This window comes from Notamacropus eugenii, chromosome 3 (genome assembly GCF_028372415.1).
Source record: "Notamacropus eugenii isolate mMacEug1 chromosome 3, mMacEug1.pri_v2, whole genome shotgun sequence".
In the NCBI taxonomy this organism is placed as follows: domain Eukaryota; kingdom Metazoa; phylum Chordata; class Mammalia; order Diprotodontia; family Macropodidae; genus Notamacropus; species Notamacropus eugenii.
The window spans coordinates 486,269,558-486,292,850 of NC_092874.1; the positions used below are offsets into that span (position 1 = coordinate 486,269,558).

Here is a 23,293-nt window from a genome sequence, read left to right on the forward strand (position 1 = left end):
CCTACTGTGTGCTAGGAGCTGTGCTAAATGCTGTACAGTATTTTCTCAGTTAGAGGAGGTGGTCTGATGGAGAAGATGAGAAGAGATGATCATGGGTGCAGGTACAGGTAGAAGGGCCATCTCTTGATGGAAGGCAGAGTTGAAAGAGGAGATGGTGGGGAAAGGTGAGTGATGGATGAGGAGGAGGAAAAGGAGGAGGAGAATGAGAAGGAGGAGGGGTAGGGAGAGAAAGAGGAAGGGAAGGGGAAGGAGGAGAGGGAGGGAAGTAGGAGGGGGAGGAAAGGAGGAGGAGGATCTCTCTGGAGCTGTGGAACTGTGGGTATCTTTTCAAACATGAACTGGACTTTTACATAGATCCTAAATGGAGACTCCAGAATGCTGTGTGTGTGTGTGTGTGTGTGTGTGTGTGTGTGTGTGTGTGTGTGTAGTGGGGTGGGGAGGAGGAGAATGAGTTTTGGATGCCAGGGAAGAGATCCTGGTGCTGGGATGTGAAATCTGGATTCTAATTGTCTTTGCCCTGATCTTGGAACACCAATCACTGGGAAGAAAAGCCAGCTATAAACTGGCTCATTTGGGACATTAATGCATTGTTGGTGGAGTTGTAAACAGATCAAAACATTCTGGAAAGCAATTTGGAACTCTGTCCAAAGGACTATAAAACTGTGCATACCCTTTAACCCAGAAATACCACTTCTAGGTCTATATCCCAAAGAGATCATAAAAAAGGGAAAAGCCCCACATATGCAAAAATACTTATAGCAGCTCTTTTTGTGGTGGCTAAGAATTGGAAATGGCAGGGATGCCCATCCATTGGGAAATGGCTAAATAAGCTGTGGCATATGATTGTAATGAATATTATCATGCCAAAAGAAATGACAAGCAGGATATTCTCAGAAAAACCTGGAAAGACTTATGCAAACTGATGCAGACTGAAGTGAGCAGAACCAGCAGAACACAGTAACAGCAACATTGTTACAGCAATGATTTAACTATTCTCCAAAATACAATGATCCAAGACAATCCCAAAGGACTAATAATTAAGCAAACTATATGCCTCCAGAGAAATAACAGATGTTGTCTGAATACAGCCTGGAGTATACTATCCTGCACTTTCTTTCTTTCTTTCATTTTTTTCTTAAGTCTTCTTGAACAAAATGACTAATAGGGAAATATTTTACATAATTGCATATATATAACCTATATCTGATTGTTTACCATCTCAGGGAGGGGTTAAAGGAGGAAGGCAGGGATAGAATCTGGAACTCCAAACTTCAAATACAAATATTAAAAGTTCTTAAAAATTTATTTATGTATCTTAAAATATGTAATGCAACATTGTATACATACACACATACATATATGCACACAATATTTTTGTGGTGGCAAAAAATGGAAAATTGAGGGGATGCCCATCAGTTGGCAAATGGCTAAACAAGCTGTGGTATATATCTAATGAAATACTCTTATGCTATAAGAAATGATGAGCACACAAATTTCATAAAAACCTGGAAATACTTACATGAATTGATACAAAGTGAAGTGAGCACAGCCAGAACATTGTAAGCAGTAACAACAACATTGTGAGATGATCAACTATGATTGACTTCGCTCTTCTCAGAAATACAATAATCCAAGACAATTCCAAAGGATTCATGTTGCAAAAATGCTACCCACATAACAAAATGCTATCCACAGAAATAGAATTGATGGACTTTGAATGCAGATTGAAGCTTCCTATTTTCACTTTCTTCACATATATTTTTAGTATTTTTCCTTTTGATCTCTTTCTTCTTTCAAAAAATGTCTAATATGGGAGAGCCAAGATGGCAGAGTGATTTGTAAGTGCTCTACCCCTTCCCTTGTTGACCATGAAAAACCCAGAGAATATTTCCCTAGGAAAAATCCTGGAATAGTGGAATCAGCCAAAGGGTTAAACAGTCTCTTAGCCAGAGAGGCTAGGAAAATTGCAAAGGGGGGGTCCCTCTTACTGTGACTGAAGGGGACCAGTGCAGGACTGGAAATGTCCCAGACAGTCACACATCAGCAAACTTAGAGGAGATCCTGAGCCCCAGGTGGGGTGAAGCCTGTAAGCACCAATACCAGGACCCTAGGCATGCCTTAGTGCAGCCAGGGGAATTGGGAAGACATTAGCACAGACAGAGTTCACCAACCACTGAGCCTGCCTATACTCTAGCTCAGGTGAGGAGACCTCCTGTGACCAGATGACAACTCTCCCACACCACATGCAACAAGCTCCAGGGTAAATCTAGGGAAACTCAGAAAGACTGCACATGGCCTCTGCTTTGGCACACCAGTGAGCTCATCACTAGGTAACCTGAAGCATTCTAGTTTCTAGCTGAAAGAACCAGAGGTCACAATACACAAAGCCTCAAGTTCTAAGTACAAGAACCATGGTACAGAGTCCCCTGTGCCCTAGAAGCAGAGAGCCACTCTAAAAGCCAGGAAAAGGGTGATCACTATGAGCAAGATGCAAGCCAGAAAAGAAAAGACCATAGAAGCTTACTATGGGGACAAGAATCAAAACACAAATACAGAACAGGGCAGGATTGAGACTGTACTCCCATCTGAAACTTCAGAAGGGAATAGAAACTGTTCTCAAGGCCAAAGAGCATTTTGGAAGAGCTCAAGAATGATTTTAAAAGCCAAATTAGAGAACCTGAAGAAAAATTGGCTAATGGCTTTAAAAATATGAAAAAAGAATTCACAGAAGAATTTCAAAACAAAATTAGAAAAAAGGGATAAAAAGATACAAAGCCTAACTGGAGCAACTGGACAAATGGAAATGGAGATGCAAAAGTTAACTGAAGAAAACAATCTATTGAAAATTAGAATTGTGCAAGTAGAAGCTAATGACTCTTTAAGACACCAAGAATCAGTAGAACAGAATCTAAGGAATGAAAAAAAGCAGAAAATATAAAGTATCTCATTGGATAAACAACTGACCTGGAAAATAGATCCAGGAGAGAAAATCTAAGAACTATTGGTCTACCAGAGGGCCATGATGAAAACTAGAGCCTGGACAATATCTTCCAAGAATTCATCAAGAAAAACTGCCCAGAGGTCCTAGATCCAGAGGGCAAAATAGTCATCAAAAGAATCCACCATCACTTCCTGAAAGACATCTCAAACTGAAAACACTAAGGAATATTGTTGTCAAATTCCAAAACTATCAAGTAAGGGAGAAAATACTGCAAGCAGCAAGAAAGAAACAATTCAGAAACTGAGGCACTACAGTCAGGATTACACAGGACCTTGCAGTTTCTATATTAAAAGATCAGAGGGACTGGAATGTGATATTTTGTAAGACAAAGAAGTTTGAACTGCAACCAAGGATCAATTAACCAGAAAAACTGAGCATAATATTTCAGGCAAGGACATGGATATTCAATGAAATAAAGGATTTCCAGACCTTCCTGATGAAAAGGCCAGAACTCAATAGAAAATTTGATCTTCAAATGCCAGTATCAAGAGAGGCATAAAAAGGTAAACAGAGAAAAAAAACTCAGCTTGTTATTCAATATGTGCCAACTGTTTGTGTCCCTATTAGGGAAGATGATACTTGTTAACCTTGAGAATTATATATTTATTATGATGTTTAAAACGGATATACATAGATAGAGGGAGTGGGTATAAATCCAACGATGTGATGATAAGAAATGTGATTCAAAGGTGCAAAGGAATTGTAATGGGAGATGTGAAAAGGAAGAGGCATAAAAAGGTAAATTATATCACAGGAAGAGCCCAAAAACATATTACATTAGAGGGAAAGAGGAGAGGGAGATGAGCATTGTGTGAGATTTACTCTCATCTGATCTGGTTCAAGGAGGGAACAACAAAATCAGTTTAGTATAGAATTCTAACTAGCCCAATAGGCAGTAGGAGGGGAAAGGGATACAAAAGGGAGGAGAGGCTAAAAGGGAAGGAAGAAGTAGTAAGGGAAAAGGAGAAATAAAAGGAGGGAGTTGATGGAAAGGAGGGAAGACTGAGGGAGGTGATGGTCAAAAACAAAAACTCTATTATAGAAGGGAAGGGAGAAGGGAGAACTAAAAGCACAAACGTGGGAAAATAGGATGGAGGGAAAGACACAGATAATAATCATAACTGTGACTGTGAATGGGATGAACTCTCCCATAAAATGGATGTAGGTAGCAGAATGGATTAAATACCATAATCCAACAATTTTTATTTACAAGAAACACATTTGAAACAGGAGAATACACACAGGATAAAGGTAAAAAATTGGAGCAGAATATATTATGCTTCAATTGATGTAAAAAAAGCAGGGGTAGCAATCCTAATCTCAGACAAAACAAAAGCAGAAATAGATCTAATCAAAAGAGATAAGGAAGGAAACTATATCCTGATAAAAGGCACCATAGACAATGAAGCAATATCATTACTAAACATGTATGCTCCAAGTGGTATAGTATTCAGATTCTTAGAGGAGAAGTTAAGGGAGTTACAGGAAGAAATAAACAGCAAAAATATACCAGTAGGGGACCTTAAACTCCACATGTCTGAACCTGATAAATCTAACCTCAAAATAAACAAGAAAGAAGTTAACGAGGTGAATAAAACTCTGGATAAGGTAGATATGATAGATGTCTGGAGAAAACTGAATGGGGATAGAAAGGAATATATCTTTTTCTCAGTGGTAGATGACACATATACAAAAATTGACCATATACTAGGGCATAAAAACCTCACAATCCAGTGCAGAAAGGTAGAGATAGTCAATACATCCTCCTCAGATCATAATGCAATAAAAATTAGATGTAATAAAAGGCCATGGAAAGATAGACCAAAAATTAATTGGAAACTAAATAATCTAACCCTAAAGAATGAGTGGGTTAAACAACAAATCATAGAAACAATCAACAACTTCATTCAAGAGAATGACAATAATGAGACAACCTACCAAAACTTATGGGATGCTGCAAAAGCAGTTCTAAGTGGAAGTTTTATATCATTGAACTCTGACATGAATAAAATAGAGAAAGAGGAGACCAATGAATTGGGAATGTAGCTGAAAAAGTAGAAAAAGAACAAATTGAAAGCCTCCAAGTAAATACCAAATTAGAAATACTGAAAATCAAAAGAGAGATTAATAAAATTGAAATTAAGAAAACTATTGAACTAATAAATAAAAGAGAGTTGGTTTTATGAAAAAAACAATAAAATTGATAAGCCTTTGTTCAATTTGGTTTAAAAAAGAGAAGAAAACCAAATTACCAATATAAAAAATGAAGAGGGTGAAGTCACCTTCAATAAGGATGAAATCAAAACAAAAATTAGAAATTACTTTGCCCAACTGTATACCCACAAATTTGACAGTCTAAGTGAGATTGATGAATATTTTAAAAAAACATAAATTTCCCAGATTAACAGAAGAGGAAGTTGAGTACTTAAATAACCTCATCTCAGAAAAAGAAATTGAACAAGCCATCAATGAACTCCCTAGGAAAAAATCTCTAGGGCCCAGTGGATTTACAGGTGAATTATATCAAACATTTAAAAACATTTCATTCTAATACGACATAGACTATTTGGGAAAATTGGGGGAAAAGGAGTCCTATCAAATTCTTCTTCTTTTTTCTTTTTCTTTTTTAATTTATTTATTTAACTTCTAACATTCATTTTCACAAAATTTTGGGTTCCAAATTTTCTCCCCATTTGTCCCCTCCCCCCACCCCAAAACAAATTGCCCCTATCACCAATCTGCCCTCTCTTCTATCATCCATCCCTTCCCTTGTTCCCATCTTCTCTTTTGTCCTGTAGGGCTAGATAACTTTCTATACCCCTTTACCTGTATTTCTTATTTCCTAGTAGCAAAAACAGAACTCGACAGTTGTTCCTAAAACTTTGAGTTCCAACTTCTCTTCATGCCACCCTCCCCACCCATTCCCTTTGGAAGGGAAGCAATTCAATATAGGCCATATCTGTGTAGTTTTGCAAATGACTTCCATAATAGTCATGTTGTGTAAGACTAACTATATTTCCCTCCATCCTATCCTGCCCCCCACAAATTCTTTTTATGATACAAATATGGTTCTGATACCTAAACTAGGAAGAGCCAAAGCAGAGGAAGAAAATTATAGACCAGTTTCTCTAATGAATATAGATGTAAAAATTTTAAAGAAGATATTAGCAAAAAGAATACAGCATCTTATCGTGAGAATAATACATTATGACCAAGTAGATTTTATACCAGTAATGCTGGGCTGGTTCAATTTTAGGAAAACTATCAGCATTATTGATCATATCTAAAACAAAACTAGCAGAAAACATATGATTATCTCAAGAGATGCAGAAAAAGCTTACAACAAAGTACAACACCCAAACATTGGAGAGCATAGGAATAAATGAAACTTTCCATAAAGTAATAAGCAATATCTATCTAAAACCATCAGTAAGCATTATATGTAATGAGGATAAGCTAGACACATTTCCAATAAGATCAGGGGTGAAACAAGAATGTCCATTATCACCACTATTATTCAATACGGTGCTAGAAATGTTAGCTTTAGCAATAAGAGAAGAAAAAGGAATTGAAGGAGTTAGAATAGGCAAAGAAGAAACTAAGTTATCACTTTTTGCAGATGATATGATGATATACTTAGAAAATCCCAGAGAATCAAGTAAAAAACTATTTGAACTAATAAACAAGTTTGACAAAGTTGCAGGTTACAAAATAAACCCACTCAAATTATCTGCATTTCTATACATTACTAACAAAGTCCAAAAGCAAGAAATAGAAAGAGAAAATCCCATTTAAAGCTACAGTAGACACTGTAAATATTTGGTAGTCTACCTGGCAAAACAAACCCAGGGACCATATGAACACAATTACAAAATACTTTTCACACAAATGAAGACAAATCTAAGTAAGTGGAAAAACATCAGTTGCTCGTGGAAAGGCCAAGATAATATAATAAAAATGACAATTCTACCTAAATTAATTTACTTATTCAGTGCCATAGCAATCAAACTACCAGAAAAATATTTTCTAGAGCTAGAAAAAATAATATCAAAATTCATCTGGAAGAGCAAAAGCTCCAGAATATCAAGGGATTTTATGAAAATAAATGCTAGGTAACGTGACCTAGCGCTACCAGATCTCAAATTGTATTATAAAACAGCAATTATGAAAACCACTCGGTACTGGCTAAGAAACAGAAGGGTAGACAAGTGGAATATGCTAGGTGCTCAAGATACATTAGGCAATGAACATAGCAATCTACTGTTTGATAAACCCAAGGACCCCAGCTTCTGGAATAAGAATTCACTGTTTGACAAAAAGTACTGGGAAAACTGAATAACAGTGTGGCAGAAACTGGGCATAGACCAATGCCCACTGTACACAAGAATAAAGTTCAAATGGATACATGATCTAGGTGTAAAAAGTGATACTATAAATAAATTAGGGGAGCAAGGAGTAGTGTATTTGTCAGATTTATGGAGAATGGAGAAATTTTTGACCAAACAAGAGAACATTATGAAGTGCAAAATGGATAATTTTGATTACATGAAATTGAAAAGTTTTTGCACAAACAAACCCAATGCAACCAAGATTAGGAGGGAAGCAGAAAACTGGGAAAGAATTTTTGCAACTAGTGTCTGTGATAAAGGCCTCATTTCTAAAATATATAGAGAACTGAGTCAAATGTACAAGAATCCAAGTCATTCCCCAATTGATAAATGGTCAAAGGATATGAAGAGGGAATTTTCAAAGGAAGAAATTAAAGCTATCTATAGTCATATGAAAAAATGCTCTAAATCACTATTGATTAGAGAGATGCAAATCAAAACAACTCTGAGGTACCACATCACACCTATCAGATTGACTAACATGACAAACAGAAAGATGATAGATGCTGGAGAAGATGTGGGAGAGTTGGAAGACTAATTTATTGTTGGTGGAGCTGTGAGCTGACCCTTCTGGAGAGCAATTTGGAACTATGCCCAAAGGGATATAAAAATGTGCATACTTTTTGACCCAGCACAACTACTTCTAGTGCTATATCCCAAAGAGATCATAAAAATGGGAAAAGGATCCATATGTACAAAAATATTTATAGCAGCTCTTTTTGTGGTAGCCAAGAACTGAAAATTGAAGGGATTCTCATCCATTGGGGAGTGACTGAACAAGCTATGGTCTATGAATGTAGTGGAATACTATTGTGCCATAAGAAATGATGAACAGGAAGCCTTCAGACAGGTCTGGAAGGACTTCTATGAACTGATATTGAGTGAAATGAGCAGAACCAGGAGAACATTGTACACCAGAACACCTAAAAGATGTGAGGACTGTTTCTGATAGACTCAGCACTTCACAGCAATGCAACCTAAAACATTCACAAAAGACTCATAGCAAAATGCCACCTGCATCCCAGAGAAAGAACTATAGAACTGGAAAGCAGAATGAAGCAGAATATTTTCTCATGTTATGTTTTCTCTTGAGGGGTGTTTCTTATGGTTTCTCCCATTCATTTTAATTTTTCCATGCAACATGACTAATGTGAAAATGTATTTAATAAGTATGTATGTGTAGAACCCATATGAGATTGCATGCTATCTCGAGGAGTGAGTGGGGAGAAAGGGAGAGAAAATCTAAGCCTTATGGAAGTGATTGTAGAAAACTGAAAACAAATAAATTTTAAAAAATAAATACAGCGTTTGCCCCATAAAAATAAATAAAAAAGAAACTTTCAAAAAATGCCTAATATAGTAATATGTTTCAGATGATTGCACATATATAACCTATATCAAATGACTTAGGGAGATGTGACAGAAGGAAGAGAGAAAGGGAAGAAATTTGGAACTCAAAATTTTATTAAAAATTTCCTTTTCATGTAATTGGTGAAAATAAAATACCATTTAAACTGACCCTTTGGCTACACTGCCTCCCTCCCCCTCCCCCTCCCCACCCTTTATGTGTGACTGAGCTCAGATCTCTAAAAGTTTGTGCCTGGGTGTGGCCTCCATGCTTTTGTGGTTCCATAACTCATCTTCTCCCTAGTGAAACAGATCACAGCTGATCCTGGGCAAGTCCTGTCCAAGCCCTCTCAGAATTCCTGCACACCTTGGTTCACCCACCAAGCTTGTATGTGTATAATGACCAGAGGTAAGGTCAGGGAGCAGGTTTATTGCCCATATAGAAAAGGTCCAACAATCCCCTCCCTCTTCCCACCAAACCCCAACCACACCAAACTAAAAGAAGATGAATAGTTTCATTATGATGGCTAGGGGGACGATTCTCTTTTTAAAAATCTTTTGGTATCGATCTCTCTTCCTTACCTTGACTGAGCAGATTGTCTTCTGCGCTGGCAAGCTAAGCATTTTTTAAATTCCCCAGGGGCATAGCTGATCTTTGGCCAGCCAATGGTGAACTGTCCTGATATCACCAGCTAAACCAACTGACTTAGCAAAGGAATAATGAGGCTGGCGCTTCACTGAACACAATAATGTCTTATCTGTCCCTCACTCTCGGCTCCCATTAGCTTTCTAACTGTGGTCTCTGCCTCCAGTCTTTTCCCTCTCCAATCCCTTCTCCCAAAAGCTGATGTGGCCCCCATCTTCCTGGAGAGCAGCCCTGATAGTGTAGTCCTTCGCTCCTAGTGCCAGGAGTGCCCCAGGGCTTCCAGGACCCAAGACCAGCACCTCCTTGGCGCCCCTGCAGGATCCAACTCCAGCCAAGGCTTTCTAGACATTCACATGTGCTCCCTCGGACACACTCTCTCTTCTGGCCAAATTGGCCTGTTTGTTGTTCCCCAAGTTCCCCATTCTTGAAGTCCCCTCAGGGCCTTGGCTGTCCCCAGTGCCTGGAATGCTCCTTCTCCACCTCCCCTCCTTAGAACCCCTCTGGTCTTTTCCAAGCTCAGTTTGAGTATCTCCTCCTCCAGGATATCCTTCCTGATTCTCTCTTGTTAACACTTCCTCCACCTCAATCTCATACTTAACTCTGGGCAGGTTTCTCCTTCCAATGGAATTTAAAGGTCTCAGAGGCCAGGCCTGCTTCATTTTTGCCTTTGTGCTTCATAAGCAGACCGGAGGCATCAGGGAATGGCCTGGGGGAGGTAGAGAGACTAGCCCTGGAAAGAGGGAAGCTTGACATTTAGAGGGGAGCTGACGATGCACACTGTAACTGGCGATGCATCTCTGTGCACCAACCAGGGGTCAGCTTCAGGCAGCATGTGGTACAATCCCTCCAACACAGGTCCCCAGAAATCCCTGCCTGGTTCATGGTGCCCTGTGGACAGCACACACTGGAAGTCATAGCTGGCCAGGGCCAAGCATTCATCAACATGGCCAGTAACACGCCACGCAAAATAAGCAATGCTCTCCCACACAGGGGAGTGCCTGAGAACACATGTGCCCAGGGAACATGCATGGAGGTTATACAGGTGGTCAGTGCACATACATAGAGAGGACACATGAAGGGGACACTGTCACCTCCAACACTGAGTAGCCATCAGTTCTTCTGGTGATGTCATTTCTCCTCAGAGTCTCTGGAAACCAAGCTGCCAATGTAGGTCCCCAGGGCTGGCTTCAGGTAGTCCAGGATACCTTCTTCCCATCTATGAAAGTCAAGAGCCTTGCCCTGACAAGGCAGGTTGAGGTCTGTGGGAGCATAGTCACAGGGGGGCTACAAGCCCTCCTCAATCTAGCCAGAGTACCTCAAGTTAACTTTAGGTCTATTTTGGAGGTGGGGGTGGCTGGTGCTGATTAAAAGTCCATGGGTCCAGATAACCAGCTGATTTGGAGTTAGGAAATTCCTTGTAACACCCACTTAATCTCTGGGATCCTCTCCTAAAAAAACTTATGATGTGGATTCTGAGAAAAGAAGGAAAGGAGGTAGAGAGGGGAGAAAGAGAGAAAGAAAGAGAGGAAAAGAAGAAGAAAGGAAGGAGGGAAGGAGAGGGGAGAAAGGAAAAAGAAAAAAAGAAAGGAAGCAAGGAAAGAAGGGAGGGAGAGGAGACAAAGCAGGAAAGAAAAAGAGAGAAAGGAAGAACGATAGGAGGGAAGGAGAGAGGGAGAAAGAAAGAGACAATTTCACAGCCTGAGTGGAGGCTGGCTAAGCCCTGTCTACTCCCAAGATCCTCCCAGCAAGAGGAAATTTGGAGTGAAAAGAGGACAAAGGTCCTGCTCTCCACCCCTTGCTTTTCTTGGCATTCCAGGAACAAAGTCCTTGACCTCTCACCTCACCTTGGTGTTGTCCCTCCACGTGAAAGGACCACAAGCAGTAATGAAGGCAGGAGAGGATTGGGCCTAGTAGAGAGGCCTGCTCTGGGCACATCTGACAACTGCTGGGGGAGAGGGGTGACCCTGGGTGAAGTTCCCCAGGCCCCCCAGGCACCTCCTGTCTCTGAGGGTGGAGGCAGTTTCCACACAAGAATCCTGAAGGATGCACAGGTTGAGAATCTGGAGACAAATTCAGCTGAGTTGGGAGAGGACATTGATGCTTCTGGTCCATGACTTTAGGGAGCAGAGTCTCAGGATTAGGATCTGTTGGACCTGACATCCCATGTTCTCTCTCTGCTACATGCCCTCTCAGGTCTGAGGTTCAGAGGGAGCTTTAATGCTCCCAGAGGGAATGGGGGGAAGGTGAGAGGATGAGCCAGCTGGGGAGGAAGCAGGTAAAGTCATGGGCAGGAATTAGGGTTGTGGGTTCTTGAAGCTCTGCCCTATCTCATAGAGCAGCCTCACCTCAGGCAAAGATGATGGTGTGCCTGTGAGGACAGTAGGCGACAAGACCAGCATCTGTGGACCTGCTGGACATAGCTGGACCTGCTATTAGGACTTCTGGGTTCAAGTCTTGCCTCCAGCCCTCACTGTAACCATGGTCAGCACACCAAACCTCTCTATAAGCCTCAACTTGCCTATCTGTACAATGGAGAAGAGGATTCCCATCTGCTTCCAAGGGAGCCAACAAGACAGTGGGAAAGAGGCACAGGGGGAGTTCAAAGACACACACAGACACATACACGAGATTTAGAGCTGGAAAAGACCTTAGAGACTTTTTTTTACGAGGGAGAAAACTGAGGTCTGGAGGTGGGAAGGCACTTGCCTGGGGCTATATAGCAAGGTGACTCTTGTCCCAGTGCTACGTTCAGCCCATAGGTGTGTCCCCACAGCCCTGTGATCATAGCCTTGGTCACAAACAGCTGGGTCACGTCCCCACCAACCTTGGCCGTCCCCACACCTGACAACCCTAGCAGACAGCGGGGGTCCCACGAGCCTCAGATAGTGCTGGACAGCGCCTGAAGTTTGATAGCCCCTGTAAGCTATCCTCTTTGAACCTCAGGACCCTCCCCTCTGGCTCCCCTCCCCCCCTCCTGGAGGAGTGGCTCCCTTGAGGGCTCATCACCTCTGCCTATCCCCTAGGCAAGATGTCCCCCAAAGCTCTGTTCCAAGTCCTCTTCTATGGCTTTTATGGGTTCTATGGCTCTATATATCCAGCCTTTACCTCTCTCTCCTGACTTACAGTCCACCATCCACAAGTGCTGCCCTTATCTCCAGTACTCTCTACTGCCCCAACAATCCAATATATTTAAAGGGGTCCTCTGCTACATCTACACTGATCACAGACACCCCAGAATGACGATTTGCCTCAGAATCTTTTTTGTCTGAGTAAATAGTAACAATAGACCGTGGGAGGTAACACAGATTTTAATTCCATATATGTATAAATAGAATCAATATATGTGGCTATATAAGAACAGCAAACAATAAAAACGGTATTTATAGTAACCCTACCAAAGGCAAACATTCTTGGCTTAAGAAAGATAAAAATACTTCTGCCCTGTGGAGACAATAAAAAAGCAGGCCACATCATTACTAACGTTTACTCCGTAGACCTTCTTGCCCTGGCAATATGCTCAGGGTATACAGTTCTGTTCCACCGACTGAAGCCGGTGCCATTCATTTCTCACTTAGATTTTCCCATGTCACTTTCCACTGGGCGATCGTTGGTCAGCTCTCAGCCTCCCAAAACCTCTGCTAGCTCTCTGTAGCCATTCTGGGGCCACACTGCCGGGTAGCTCTCAATTTGGAGCCCTCTGACTGGTCAGAATAGGGAGTATCCATCCTCAAAAGGCACAGTGATGTCAATGACCAACTGCAACCTAGTTTCCATGATCAAGAATGACCAAGTCTGCTTGAGATGCCTCCTCCGCGCCCAGAACAGGGAAGTTTATCAGAACCTAGGTATTTTTGGATGGCCCTTATTGGCTGCTTAGGATGGCATGATTGGACTGGAATGAGGATTGCAGGGGCAGAGGATCTGTCCCATGCCGACCACAGCGCTCATCTGCAGACCCAGATATCCTAGCTCCATTCAATGGGCCACTGTCTGACCTGCTTCTTGGGATGAAAAATCAGCCTGCAAACTTGATAAAGGATCCTTCCCTCATAAAAAAGATCAAGGCTGAGACCTGGAAGTGAGAGAGTGCACTTCTCTGTGAGCCATAAAGCTTAGTTATGCAATTGTCCAAGTTCAGGCTCCACCCCTTTTGCAGCCATCATGGCACCCAGAGTGAGAACACCAATGGCCACTGTCCACTGGGATTCAAGACCAGCTTCTCCTCCCCCTTTCCTCCATAGAATTATTCACATAAGTAACAAGGTCATTTGACCCAAGGTTGCACTTGATTCTATTAGTCACCTTATCTCCAAGGAAACAGGGAGAAAGCTGACCAAGGCCCATGGAGACCAGTAACCTCACCCACTTGTCCAGTGAGCAGCAGCAGCAAATTCATTTCCCTTTGCTATTTTCTGGGGGTGGATGCTGCCTTTGTTGAGGGACTAACATTCTTACTCAATGTTCCAACCAAGGGGCTGAAGGCACCGTTAGGGTCCACACTATTCTTAAATGGGTGACATAAAAGAATTGGCTGCATCTCATTTCTGACAGGGTGCTAGGTTTCACCTGCCTATTAGGTCTAAATCAGAGATCATACAGAGAATTGCATTCCTGGCCAAATTTGCAGAGTGGAGATCCACCAGGATTCAAGAAGGAGGTGGGTGTTCTCTGTACAAATCAAAATTTTCTCCATTTCACCACCCTTCATGTACTCTCCAGTTCAGCTAACTGGTCTGCTTTCTGTTCCTCATATACATATAAGTCCTGAACGCTCATCATCATGCTTTGTACTGGTCATGTTCCTTGCCTCGTGCACTTTCCCTTCTTAGCTCAACCTCGAAGAATCCCTTGGCTCTTTCAGAGCTCAGCCCAAGGGCCCCTTCCACATGAGCATCCCCACCTCCCTCCCCACCATCTAAATTTATTCTCTATCCTAAAACTGCCTCAACTCTACTTTTCATATGATTTATTTTCATTTATCTGTGTTCAGTGCTATTTTCTCTGAGAGAACATTTCCTTTCTGTCTGTGTCCATTGCTTGTTCTTTGAAACATGCTTGTTGACTGAAGCAATGTCCAGGGCAGAATCAGAAGAAATGAAGTCCTCTTCATTCTCAGGGCTGACTCCACCCAGAAAGATGAGGCTGCTTTGTTGGGTATTACTGGCCCATTACCTCCCAAAGACCCCTCCCACTCTAGTCTTCCATGGTCAGAAATAGCCAGGTGATAGCCACTCCCAGGAAGCCATTATAAAAATATTCACTTTACCTGTGAGAAGGAGGACTGGGATGCCTGGCGTGAGAGGGGGGGATTCTCTCCTATTAGCTTGTGAGCTGTGCACATCAGGTAGAAGTCAGGAGGAAGGAAATGTAAGGGGGATGGAGGAAGGGGCCAGCCTAGCAGCTGGCATCCTGTGTGGGGACACAGGCCAGGAATCCTGGGTCACAGCAGGCGGGGGGAATATAAATATCTCTGTGGTTGGCTTGCCCCCTTCATAGGAATGTTCTCACTGAGACCAGAGGCTGCAGCTTCTTTCAGATTCGGAAATCAGCTCCTGAGGAGAGAATGAGGGAGCTCCCTGCTTACTTGGCCACAGGCTCACAGAGGTCCACAGTCTACTCATGAGGAATGTGACCTGGAAGGGGAGGATGTGTGCTGCCCTCTGCTTCGCCTCCCTCAGTGTCTACTCTGCCAGCCCGCCACCATTTGGAGGCTGTGCCTCCATTACCCCAAATGCACCAGGACTCTCAGGGCTGGAACCGACCAGGATTTGGGGGGAATGAAGCTCAATAGGAAGAGCCAAGGCCCTGGAGTTAGGAGGAGGAGGACTATGTGTTTGTAGATCGTTTAGTAAGTCCTGTTCTAAACACTTGTAAATATTATCTCACTTGAGATTCATAAAAACCCTGTGAGGTAGATGCTACTATATGGGTACATTTACAGTTGAGAAAACTGAGATCAATAGAGGTTAAGTGACTTACTCAGGGTCACACAGATAGTAAGTGTCCAAAGCCAAATTTGAACTCAAGTCTTCCTGACTCTGGGTCTGTGTCAAGGATTTGAAGGATTCTTGGGGGAAGAGAAATCAGCATTCTTCTTGGACCTAAAGGTACCAGGAGCAGTGTGTATGTGTGTGTGTGTGTGGGGGGGGGGGGGGGGGGCGGGGCACAGGGAGAGTTAAAAGAGGTGATTAAGTTTGAAAGTCCAGAAACCTCCTAATCCTGGCCCCTGGGGCAATGGGCTGCCTCAGGCAGTAGGTGAGAGGAGGGCTGTGGCGCTTCCTCATCACCCCTACCTGCCCTCCTGGTGCCTCCAGACAAAAGAGATCAGAACCCAGGTTTAGGCTCAGAGGTGTGCCATCTCTAAAATGGGAATTATTTGTATTACCTCAGTGGAAAGTGTCTTGTAACTCCTACAGCTCACTATACACAGGAACAAGCAGCAGGGACACATTTTGAAGGTTTCTGGAGCTCTCTGTAGCTATTTGTAACACAGTTTACATGAACACACCACACTCCTTCATTAAGGGACCAGCTCTGCCACTGTCTTGGTAAGTGGCTTTCCTTTCCTAGCCTCAGTTTTCTCCTCTGTACAGTTGGGAAGATGACCTGTGCCAGGCCTGTTCCCTGTCCCTGCTCTTGCCTGGCAGGCCCCCATGGACGCACATCCTAAAGCCTTGACTTTGGGCATGAGAGAGACCTTGCTGGTCTCCTGGGAGACAAGCACCTGGGTCCGGCCGTTACTACTGTCTGGGAGGGCAAAGTCTAGGCCCAGTTTAAAGTTTAAGGAGGGAGGGGTAATCCAGGTACCCAGCAGCACTGCTCAAAGTCACCTCCGGCACACACCCACACCAACACCTACACTGTTTCCTCTACCTCCCTGGGTTCAGAGAGTTTTGATCCCTTGGTGTCTGAGCCAAGCCACAGGGGACCAGGGCTGAGCAGGAGCTGGGAGTGGACACCTGTGACATGGTCACCTTGGGGCCCTAGGTGGGCCAAGTGCCCGCATCCCCATAGCAAACCAGTCAATGGGGCGAGGCTCTGGAAGATCATCAGGCCAGCAGGCAGTCCCAGAGTGGGGCAGCCCGTAGGGCTAATGATTGCCTCTTCCTGCTAGCTGATGGAAAGAGAAGACGTTCCCTGAATTCCAAGGGCATTCATTCAGGTTGAAATATCTTTGGGTATGTAATGGTCAATTCTTTTCAACAGATATGAAGCCCTTGCTGTGTGCTTGGCTTGGTGCCAGTTCTGGAGAAAGAGAGACAAAGGAATAGCCCCTGCCCACAAGAAGCTGGCATTGGATGTGTAGGTATACTCCTCATCATGGTGAAATGAGCTGGACATTTGCTCTCTGCATGTTCCCTGAAGACCAGGCTTGGTTGGCCAAGGCCCAGTCCCAATGGAAAGGATAGCCAATCCCCTCCCTGGACCTGGAGCCAAAGTTTTCTGGAAGCAGACCTAGATCAGAGGTCACTTCTCACTCTTGACTCATATGAAATCCAACAAGCATTTTTGCCTCCAGATGCTGAGAATGAAGCAAAAAGCAGCCCCCGCCCTCAGGAATCTCACACTGTGCACAGAGATAACCACACTGCTCTCATTGTTGGTGAACAATTCTGGGTTTTTCTCCCCAAGGTTCTAAGAAGTAGGTACTATAGTTATGATTGTTCCCATTTAATAGAGAAGGAAAACCAGGGCTCTGGGAGTGGCTGGCCCATGGTCACACAGCCAGAAGTCAAGTCAAGGTCCCTCTTGAGCTGCCGGGCTTTCCATTTGTCATTGACCAGTCAGAGCTTGGTCCTCAGGGTGATGCAGAGAGTTCTGCCTGCAACCAGCCCATGTGGGAGGACTCTTGCTTTTGGAAGTGTTGGACAGAGGAAATCTGTCCCAAGCAGACACAAGGATCCTGTGACTATTCTGGCCCACTTACTGAGCAGTGAAAAAGAACCGTTCAATTAGCTGCTGAGCCAGAAGTGAGTGGTGGCCATATTGGTGGCCATCAAGAAGGGTTGTGAACCTCTAGCTGGGGAGAATGGTGCCAGGGAGTCTTTGAACAAGAGAGGCATGTGGGCAGAAGGGTGCCTTAACAAGTCACTATGGTAGTCAAATAGATTTGGGTAGATTGGAGTGGGCAGAGACTGGAGCCAGGAAACCAAGCAGAAGGCTGTTGCCATAATGCCAGTGAGAGGGTGATAGGAACCTAAACTAGGGAGAAACTATGTGACGGGAGAGATGGGACAGAGGGAAAAGATGTTGGAGTAGTAGAATTAGTAGGACTTGGCAGCTAACTGGAAGTGGGAGTGGAAAGAGAGGAGTCAAAAATGGCTCTAAGGGTGAGAGGGAGTGTTATGGAAGCGGGCCACACCTTCAGCAAAAATGGAGAGGAGTTGGAGTGAGCAACCTGGGAGGCCTCTCAGATCCCAAGATTCTTCAGATGACTTGTCCTCTGACCTCAGGATTCCATGCTGAGCTTTAGGAGTTGTATGTTTGCTTTTTAACTCAGCTGGAAGACTTGACATTTATCACTGTTTACATTCATCTTGGTAGAGTTGGTCCCTCAGCTTTGCCTGCTGCAGATCCAGACTTTGCCAACCTTTCTCTCCTCTCTCTCCCCACAGCCCCCTCACCTCTTTGTTGCCTGGTGGTCCTACTCTGTGGCATCTCTAAATTGGATAAGAGTTTGGTCCAGTTGTGCCTTCCTCCAGTTCATTGTAAAAAATGCTGGATAGCACCTGGACTTTCCTTGAGCCTAGAGGGAGGGGGTCTGCTTGAGTGTGGAGGAGGGAGGAGGAGGTACACAGAACAAGTTGATCCCCCCACACTGCTCCATATTTAGTCAATGGCAACTCAGGACCAATCAGCATGCCATGACTATGCAGGTGCCTTCCTGTGGGCCAAGCGAGCCCAAGAGGGCAGATGTTCAGGACACAGAAGCATCCCAGCCTGGAGCTGACTGCCCACTTTCCCTGCTGAAGACCATGCCTGCAAACCCCTGGGCCCTCTGGAGTCTTTGTTCCTTCAGTCTTGTGGCCTGTGTAAGTAGCCTGCCTTGATATCCCTCACCTCCTGGTATGTCTAGTACTAGCTCTGGCTGGCCTTCAGACCCTAGAAAAAGAGGTGAAAATCACGAGAGAAGGAAGTCCCTCTCTCCCCTGGGTACCGATCACTCTGCAGTTAACTCTTGGGGTAGGGTGGGGTCCAGAAGCCCAATGACCCCCATCTGAGGGTGTGCCAGCTGGGCAGAGGACTCACACTTTAATTCTGTTTATATCAGGTAAATGACTGTGTCTAATCCCAAAGAGTTGATTATTAATGGAAAAACAGGACGTAGGTATCAGCCTCCAGCATGGGTCAGATGGCTTTGGGCTCCAGCCAGTCATTAATCAGAAGGAACCTAAGCTTCTAGGTAGGCCAGTTGGCACAATTAGAGCAAGAGAAAGTTGTTTTTTGTAGAAACTGAGAAATACCCATGGTTTGGAGAGTAAGAGGGGGAAGTGAGGGGGAGAGAGAAAGTTTGTTCCAGGGGCCTGGAGAGACAGAAGCAAGGCCAAGAGCCCCCTGATGATTCCCTGACTCCTCAGGAGATGAGGGCCTATGCACATGGAGTCTACCTTGGGGGGAGAAGTAGGAACAATCAAAGAGAAGTTGTGGGGACCAGAGAACAAGTTGAATGGTCTCCAAGGCTTCTCTGGGCAGAATGAGCTTCCTGAGCCAATGGGACCTCACTGGACTCGGTGTTTTCAGAAAACACCCAAGAGAGTTGGTGCCAAGAACTTCTCAAGTCAGGAGAAAAAAAGTTGCCCTTGTTTTTGGATGCTGGGCTGTGGCTCTCTGTCCAGTCAGGGCACCAGAGGATGGGGCTGGAGGTAGGGGGAAGAGGAGGACAGGGGCTGTCTCTGAGGTTGCAGCCCAGGAATGAGGCCTGAGCTTAGGAGAAGGGGGAGGGGGCATGGACAAACAGGAGGCTCATTTAGCTCCAGCCTCTTACTCCTTTGATTCCTAAGGGCTAAGGATTTAGAATCCTCCAAAGGTTTGTGTTGTCCAGGTGTGTCTCTAGGGACAGAGCCACAGGAAATTGGTCCTTGTGTTGGCCTGGGTGGGGAAAGGTGGTCTTAAGGGAGGGTTGAATATGTTCAGCCTGGAGATGGAAGTGTGAGATCCCTATGATTGTCTGGGACAGAGCTAGCATGTCCAGGGGGAAAAGGCTTGTCTCCCAGGGCCTTGCCTTGTGCCAATCACCACAGAGGAGGGGGGAAAGGGCAAGAAGTAGCTCCTGACTGAGGGAGGAGAGTTCCTAGGATGGCTGGAGAGACAAGATCGACATATGGGAAACATTCAGAGACCCATTCCAAATGGTGGGGTACAATAGGTAGCAATATAGTATGAGGCAATCAGTATGGGCCCTTGGGCAAGTGCCTTCATCTCCCCTGGTTTCAGTCACCTCACCTGTACAATGAAGGAGTTGGACTTAATATCCCCATAGATACTTTCCAGCTCACAGCCTATGACCTTTTAGTGGAAGGTGGGGGGAAGGTGGAGCTGTGGTAATCAGCAGGGGGAAGCAGGCCTGGAGCAGGGCCCTAAAGTGTGGCTAGGGGTTAGATAATGAAGGAGAAGTTGGGATGGCATTTCAGGGGGGTGTCCTAGGAACAAAGCATGGATAAAGGCAGAAGGGTTTGAGGAAAGCAGCCTGGCTGGGGCAGAGAGTACTTGTTGGAATGACAAGGAACTACATGGCCATTCAGAACCAACTTCCTTTGGTGCCCCAGTATGCCCTATGGGCTCTGTGGTTCCATCCTCCCTCCTTCCTCTCCTCTGCTCCCCAGCAGCCATGTCTCCTGGCCTTTCACATGGATGAAGCTCAGTGAGCAGGCTGCCCCCTCTATAGCCCCAATCCCCAGATAAGATGACTTTTATTATTCATGCTTTGGAGATGGAAACTATCAGGCTGGGTGGCAACTGTGGTAGGGAACATGGGGACAGAAAAGGTCACCTGCTCTGTGGGCTGAAATTACCTTGTTTTGTTCTTTGTCTGAGAACTGAACTGAAAGAGTATGTTAATGGTCCTCCCACCCTCTCTGCCAAAGCGTGAGTATCTGGGCCTAGAGGAGAAGAGAGGGGAGAGGAGGGGAGGGGTAGGGAGGGAGAATTGTGGTTCGATAATTTCTGACTCTTTGTGACCCCATTTGGAGTTTTCTTAGCAGAGATACTGGAAGGCTTTGTTATTTCTTTCTTCAGCTTATTTTACAGATGAGGAAACTGAGGCAGATAGGGTTGGTGACTTGCCTAGTCACACAACTAGCAAGTGTCTGAGGCCAGGTTTGAACCCAGAAAAATGAGTCTTCCTGACTGGGTCTGGTGCTCTGGGCTCTATGACACCCCCTAGTGACCCTGTGAAAATTTCAAACAAGTGCTGAAGGGCAGACACTGACTTCTCCTGGGAGCCTTCTCCTGGGAGCCTTCTCAGGTTGACCTAAGTCAGCACTTGGACAGCTCCAGGAAGGGGTCAAGAATTAGGTTGGTGGGCTAACAAAACAGCCAGAGCATCTCTCCCACTGACGGTCAGTACCCTATTCCCAGACCTTCCTCTTCCAAAGTCTGAATGGTTTGTCTCACATGAACCTTGAATCTGAAAGCCAAGGCCAGAATCTAGAGTATCAGGAAAAAATGGAGGAGTAGGACAAGTTTCAAGGTCTGAGAAAGTGGAGACAAATCATGTCTGCTGCCTGAGCCCTGAGCACCCTGGGCCTGGCTCAGGGTCAGTAAGGGGACATTCAGCAAAGGGCAAAAGGCGATGTGGGGGTGGGTGAAGGGGAAGCACCATCAACAGTCAGAAAAGATGGAAGTTTTGTGTAAATGAGTGGAATAAGGTAAATGGTCAGCTTCCTTGACACCCCTGAATTGCAACTCCAGAACCTTGGCTAGCATTCATACCTGACTTTCCCAGCAGCTGTCTTCTTGCCTTTCTTAGCCTTTGGTTATTAGTGCTGTGAAGAAAACCCAGTTCTGAGCCAGTCTAGCTCCTTAGTCAGCCCCTGTCCCTTTACTCAGGTGGGGACTGCCCTTTCCCTTCTCTAGTGTTTGCTTAATCACCAGTCTTATTGGCAGTATCAAGGTAGCTTCCATGACATCCTGCCTAGGGAGGCTGACACTGGGAGACCCCCCTACCTCCTGGGCATAACTAGGGATAGGGAAAGCACATTGGCCTTGGGCTCAGTGGACCAGAGTTTCAATCAACCACTCACCAAACATTTATTAAGCACCTACTATGTGGTGGATATTGGCCACTAAGCTAGGTGCTAATAAATGAAACAACCCCTACTTCCAAAGATTTTACATCCTATGTAATGGAGGAGAAATTTGCACACGTAAAAATATGTACAGAACACATATAAAGTTGAATATGTGCCAATATATAAGCAGTTCAGTATAAGACAGTTTGAGAGGGAAGACACCAGTGGCTGGAGGGTCAGGAAAGAAAGAATCACCAGATAGCACCCTCTTCCAGTGTCTGAGGTGAAGCATAAAGGAGCAGAGAGACTCTATTAAGTGGAGGCAAGGAGATAGTGCATTCCAGGCATGTGGGTATGAACGTCCAGTACAGATTCATAGAGAAGGGAGATGGAATGTTGTGTGTGGAACAGAAGGCCTCTTTGCATGGATTCTGGAGTGTGGGAAGGGACTGGAAAGATAGGTTGGGGCAAGGTTGTGTAAGGCTAAACTGAGGAGCTTATATATTAGCCCATAGGTTATCAGAAGGCTCTGAAGTTGCTTGAGTAGGGGCATCACATGGTCAATCTGTGCTTAAGGAAAATTCCTCTGGAGGCAGTTTTTAGAATAGACTGGAATGGGAAGAGATTTGAGGCAGGGAGGCCAATTAGGAAGCTACTGCAATGATCTAGTGGAAAGGTAATGAGAATTGAACTTGCTGTATGAGTGGAGAGGAGGGATTGGATAAACATGTGGAAACAACAAGATAGAAATGGCTAGGTCTGGCAACTGATTGGACATGTGGGATGAAATGTCCAAAATAATGTTGATTATAAAGCCAAGAGACTGGAAGGATGGGGATGCCTTGGACAAAAAGATGGACATTTGAAAGACAGAAATGTTTAGGGGAAAGGATAGTAAGTTCAGTTTTAGACGCTGAATTTGAGATGTCTCAGGAACATTGAGTTCAAAATGCCCAATAGGTCATTAGTGGTACAAGACTAGTGTTCAGGGGTAAGGTTTGGGCTGGTTCTGTAGAACTGAGAATCATCTGAATAGTGTTGATAGTTGGAACTACCATTGAAGCTAATGAGTTTACCAAGAGAGAATATAGAGGAGAGGGCCCAGGACAGAGCTTCAGGGAACACCCACAATTAGGGAGTATGAGATGGTGAATAAGTCAACAGAGGAAACTAAGAAAGAGATTAGAGAGCAGGAAGTCAGTCAGGGGAGAAAAGAGTCATCAAAAGCCAGGACAGAGTGATCCACCAGCATCAAAGCCTGCAGAGAGGTCTAGAAGGAGGAGAACTAAGATGAGGCAATTGAATTGGTTTGGAGTCATTTTAGTAGGGTAATGAGGTCAGAAGCCAGATTGCACAGAGTTGAGGAGTGAGACAAGAGGAAGTGGAGGCTGGTAGTATAGACACCTCTATCAAGGACTTTGGTTTAGAAAAGGAGGAGGGATATAGGATGATAGCTTGAGGAAATCGTAGTGTCCTAGATTTTTTAAGAATGGAGGAAACTCGGGAATGTCTGAAGACAGTAGGGAAATAACCAGTGGAGAAGATGAATATTCAAGAAAAGGGGAAGGGGACGATTGAGAATGCAGTCTTTTGAAAAAAACAGGAGGAATTCAGTCGAGGACATATCTAGAGAGGTTAGCCTTCACAAAGAGAAGGATCACCTCTGTTTCAGAGACTTGGG

General features: G+C 44.4%; 1 protein-coding gene across 2 annotated transcripts in view; it reads left to right on the top strand.

Moving 5' to 3' along the window:
* Positions 1–2,425: 2,425 nt before the first annotated feature.
* GHRHR (growth hormone releasing hormone receptor) overlaps positions 2,426–23,293 on the top strand; it is a 33,631-nt gene continuing 12,763 nt past the window's right edge. Inside the window, exons 1-3 of one of the 2 annotated variants that reach the window (XM_072599197.1) lie at positions 2,426–3,504; positions 16,589–17,024; positions 18,259–18,414. In XM_072599197.1, coding sequence (XP_072455298.1) covers positions 18,358–18,414 — 57 coding nt within the window. In that variant the 5' untranslated portion in view covers positions 2,426–3,504; positions 16,589–17,024; positions 18,259–18,357. The remainder of the gene's footprint in view (positions 3,505–16,588; positions 17,025–18,258; positions 18,415–23,293) is intronic. The other variant, XM_072599196.1, reaches the window with a different exon arrangement.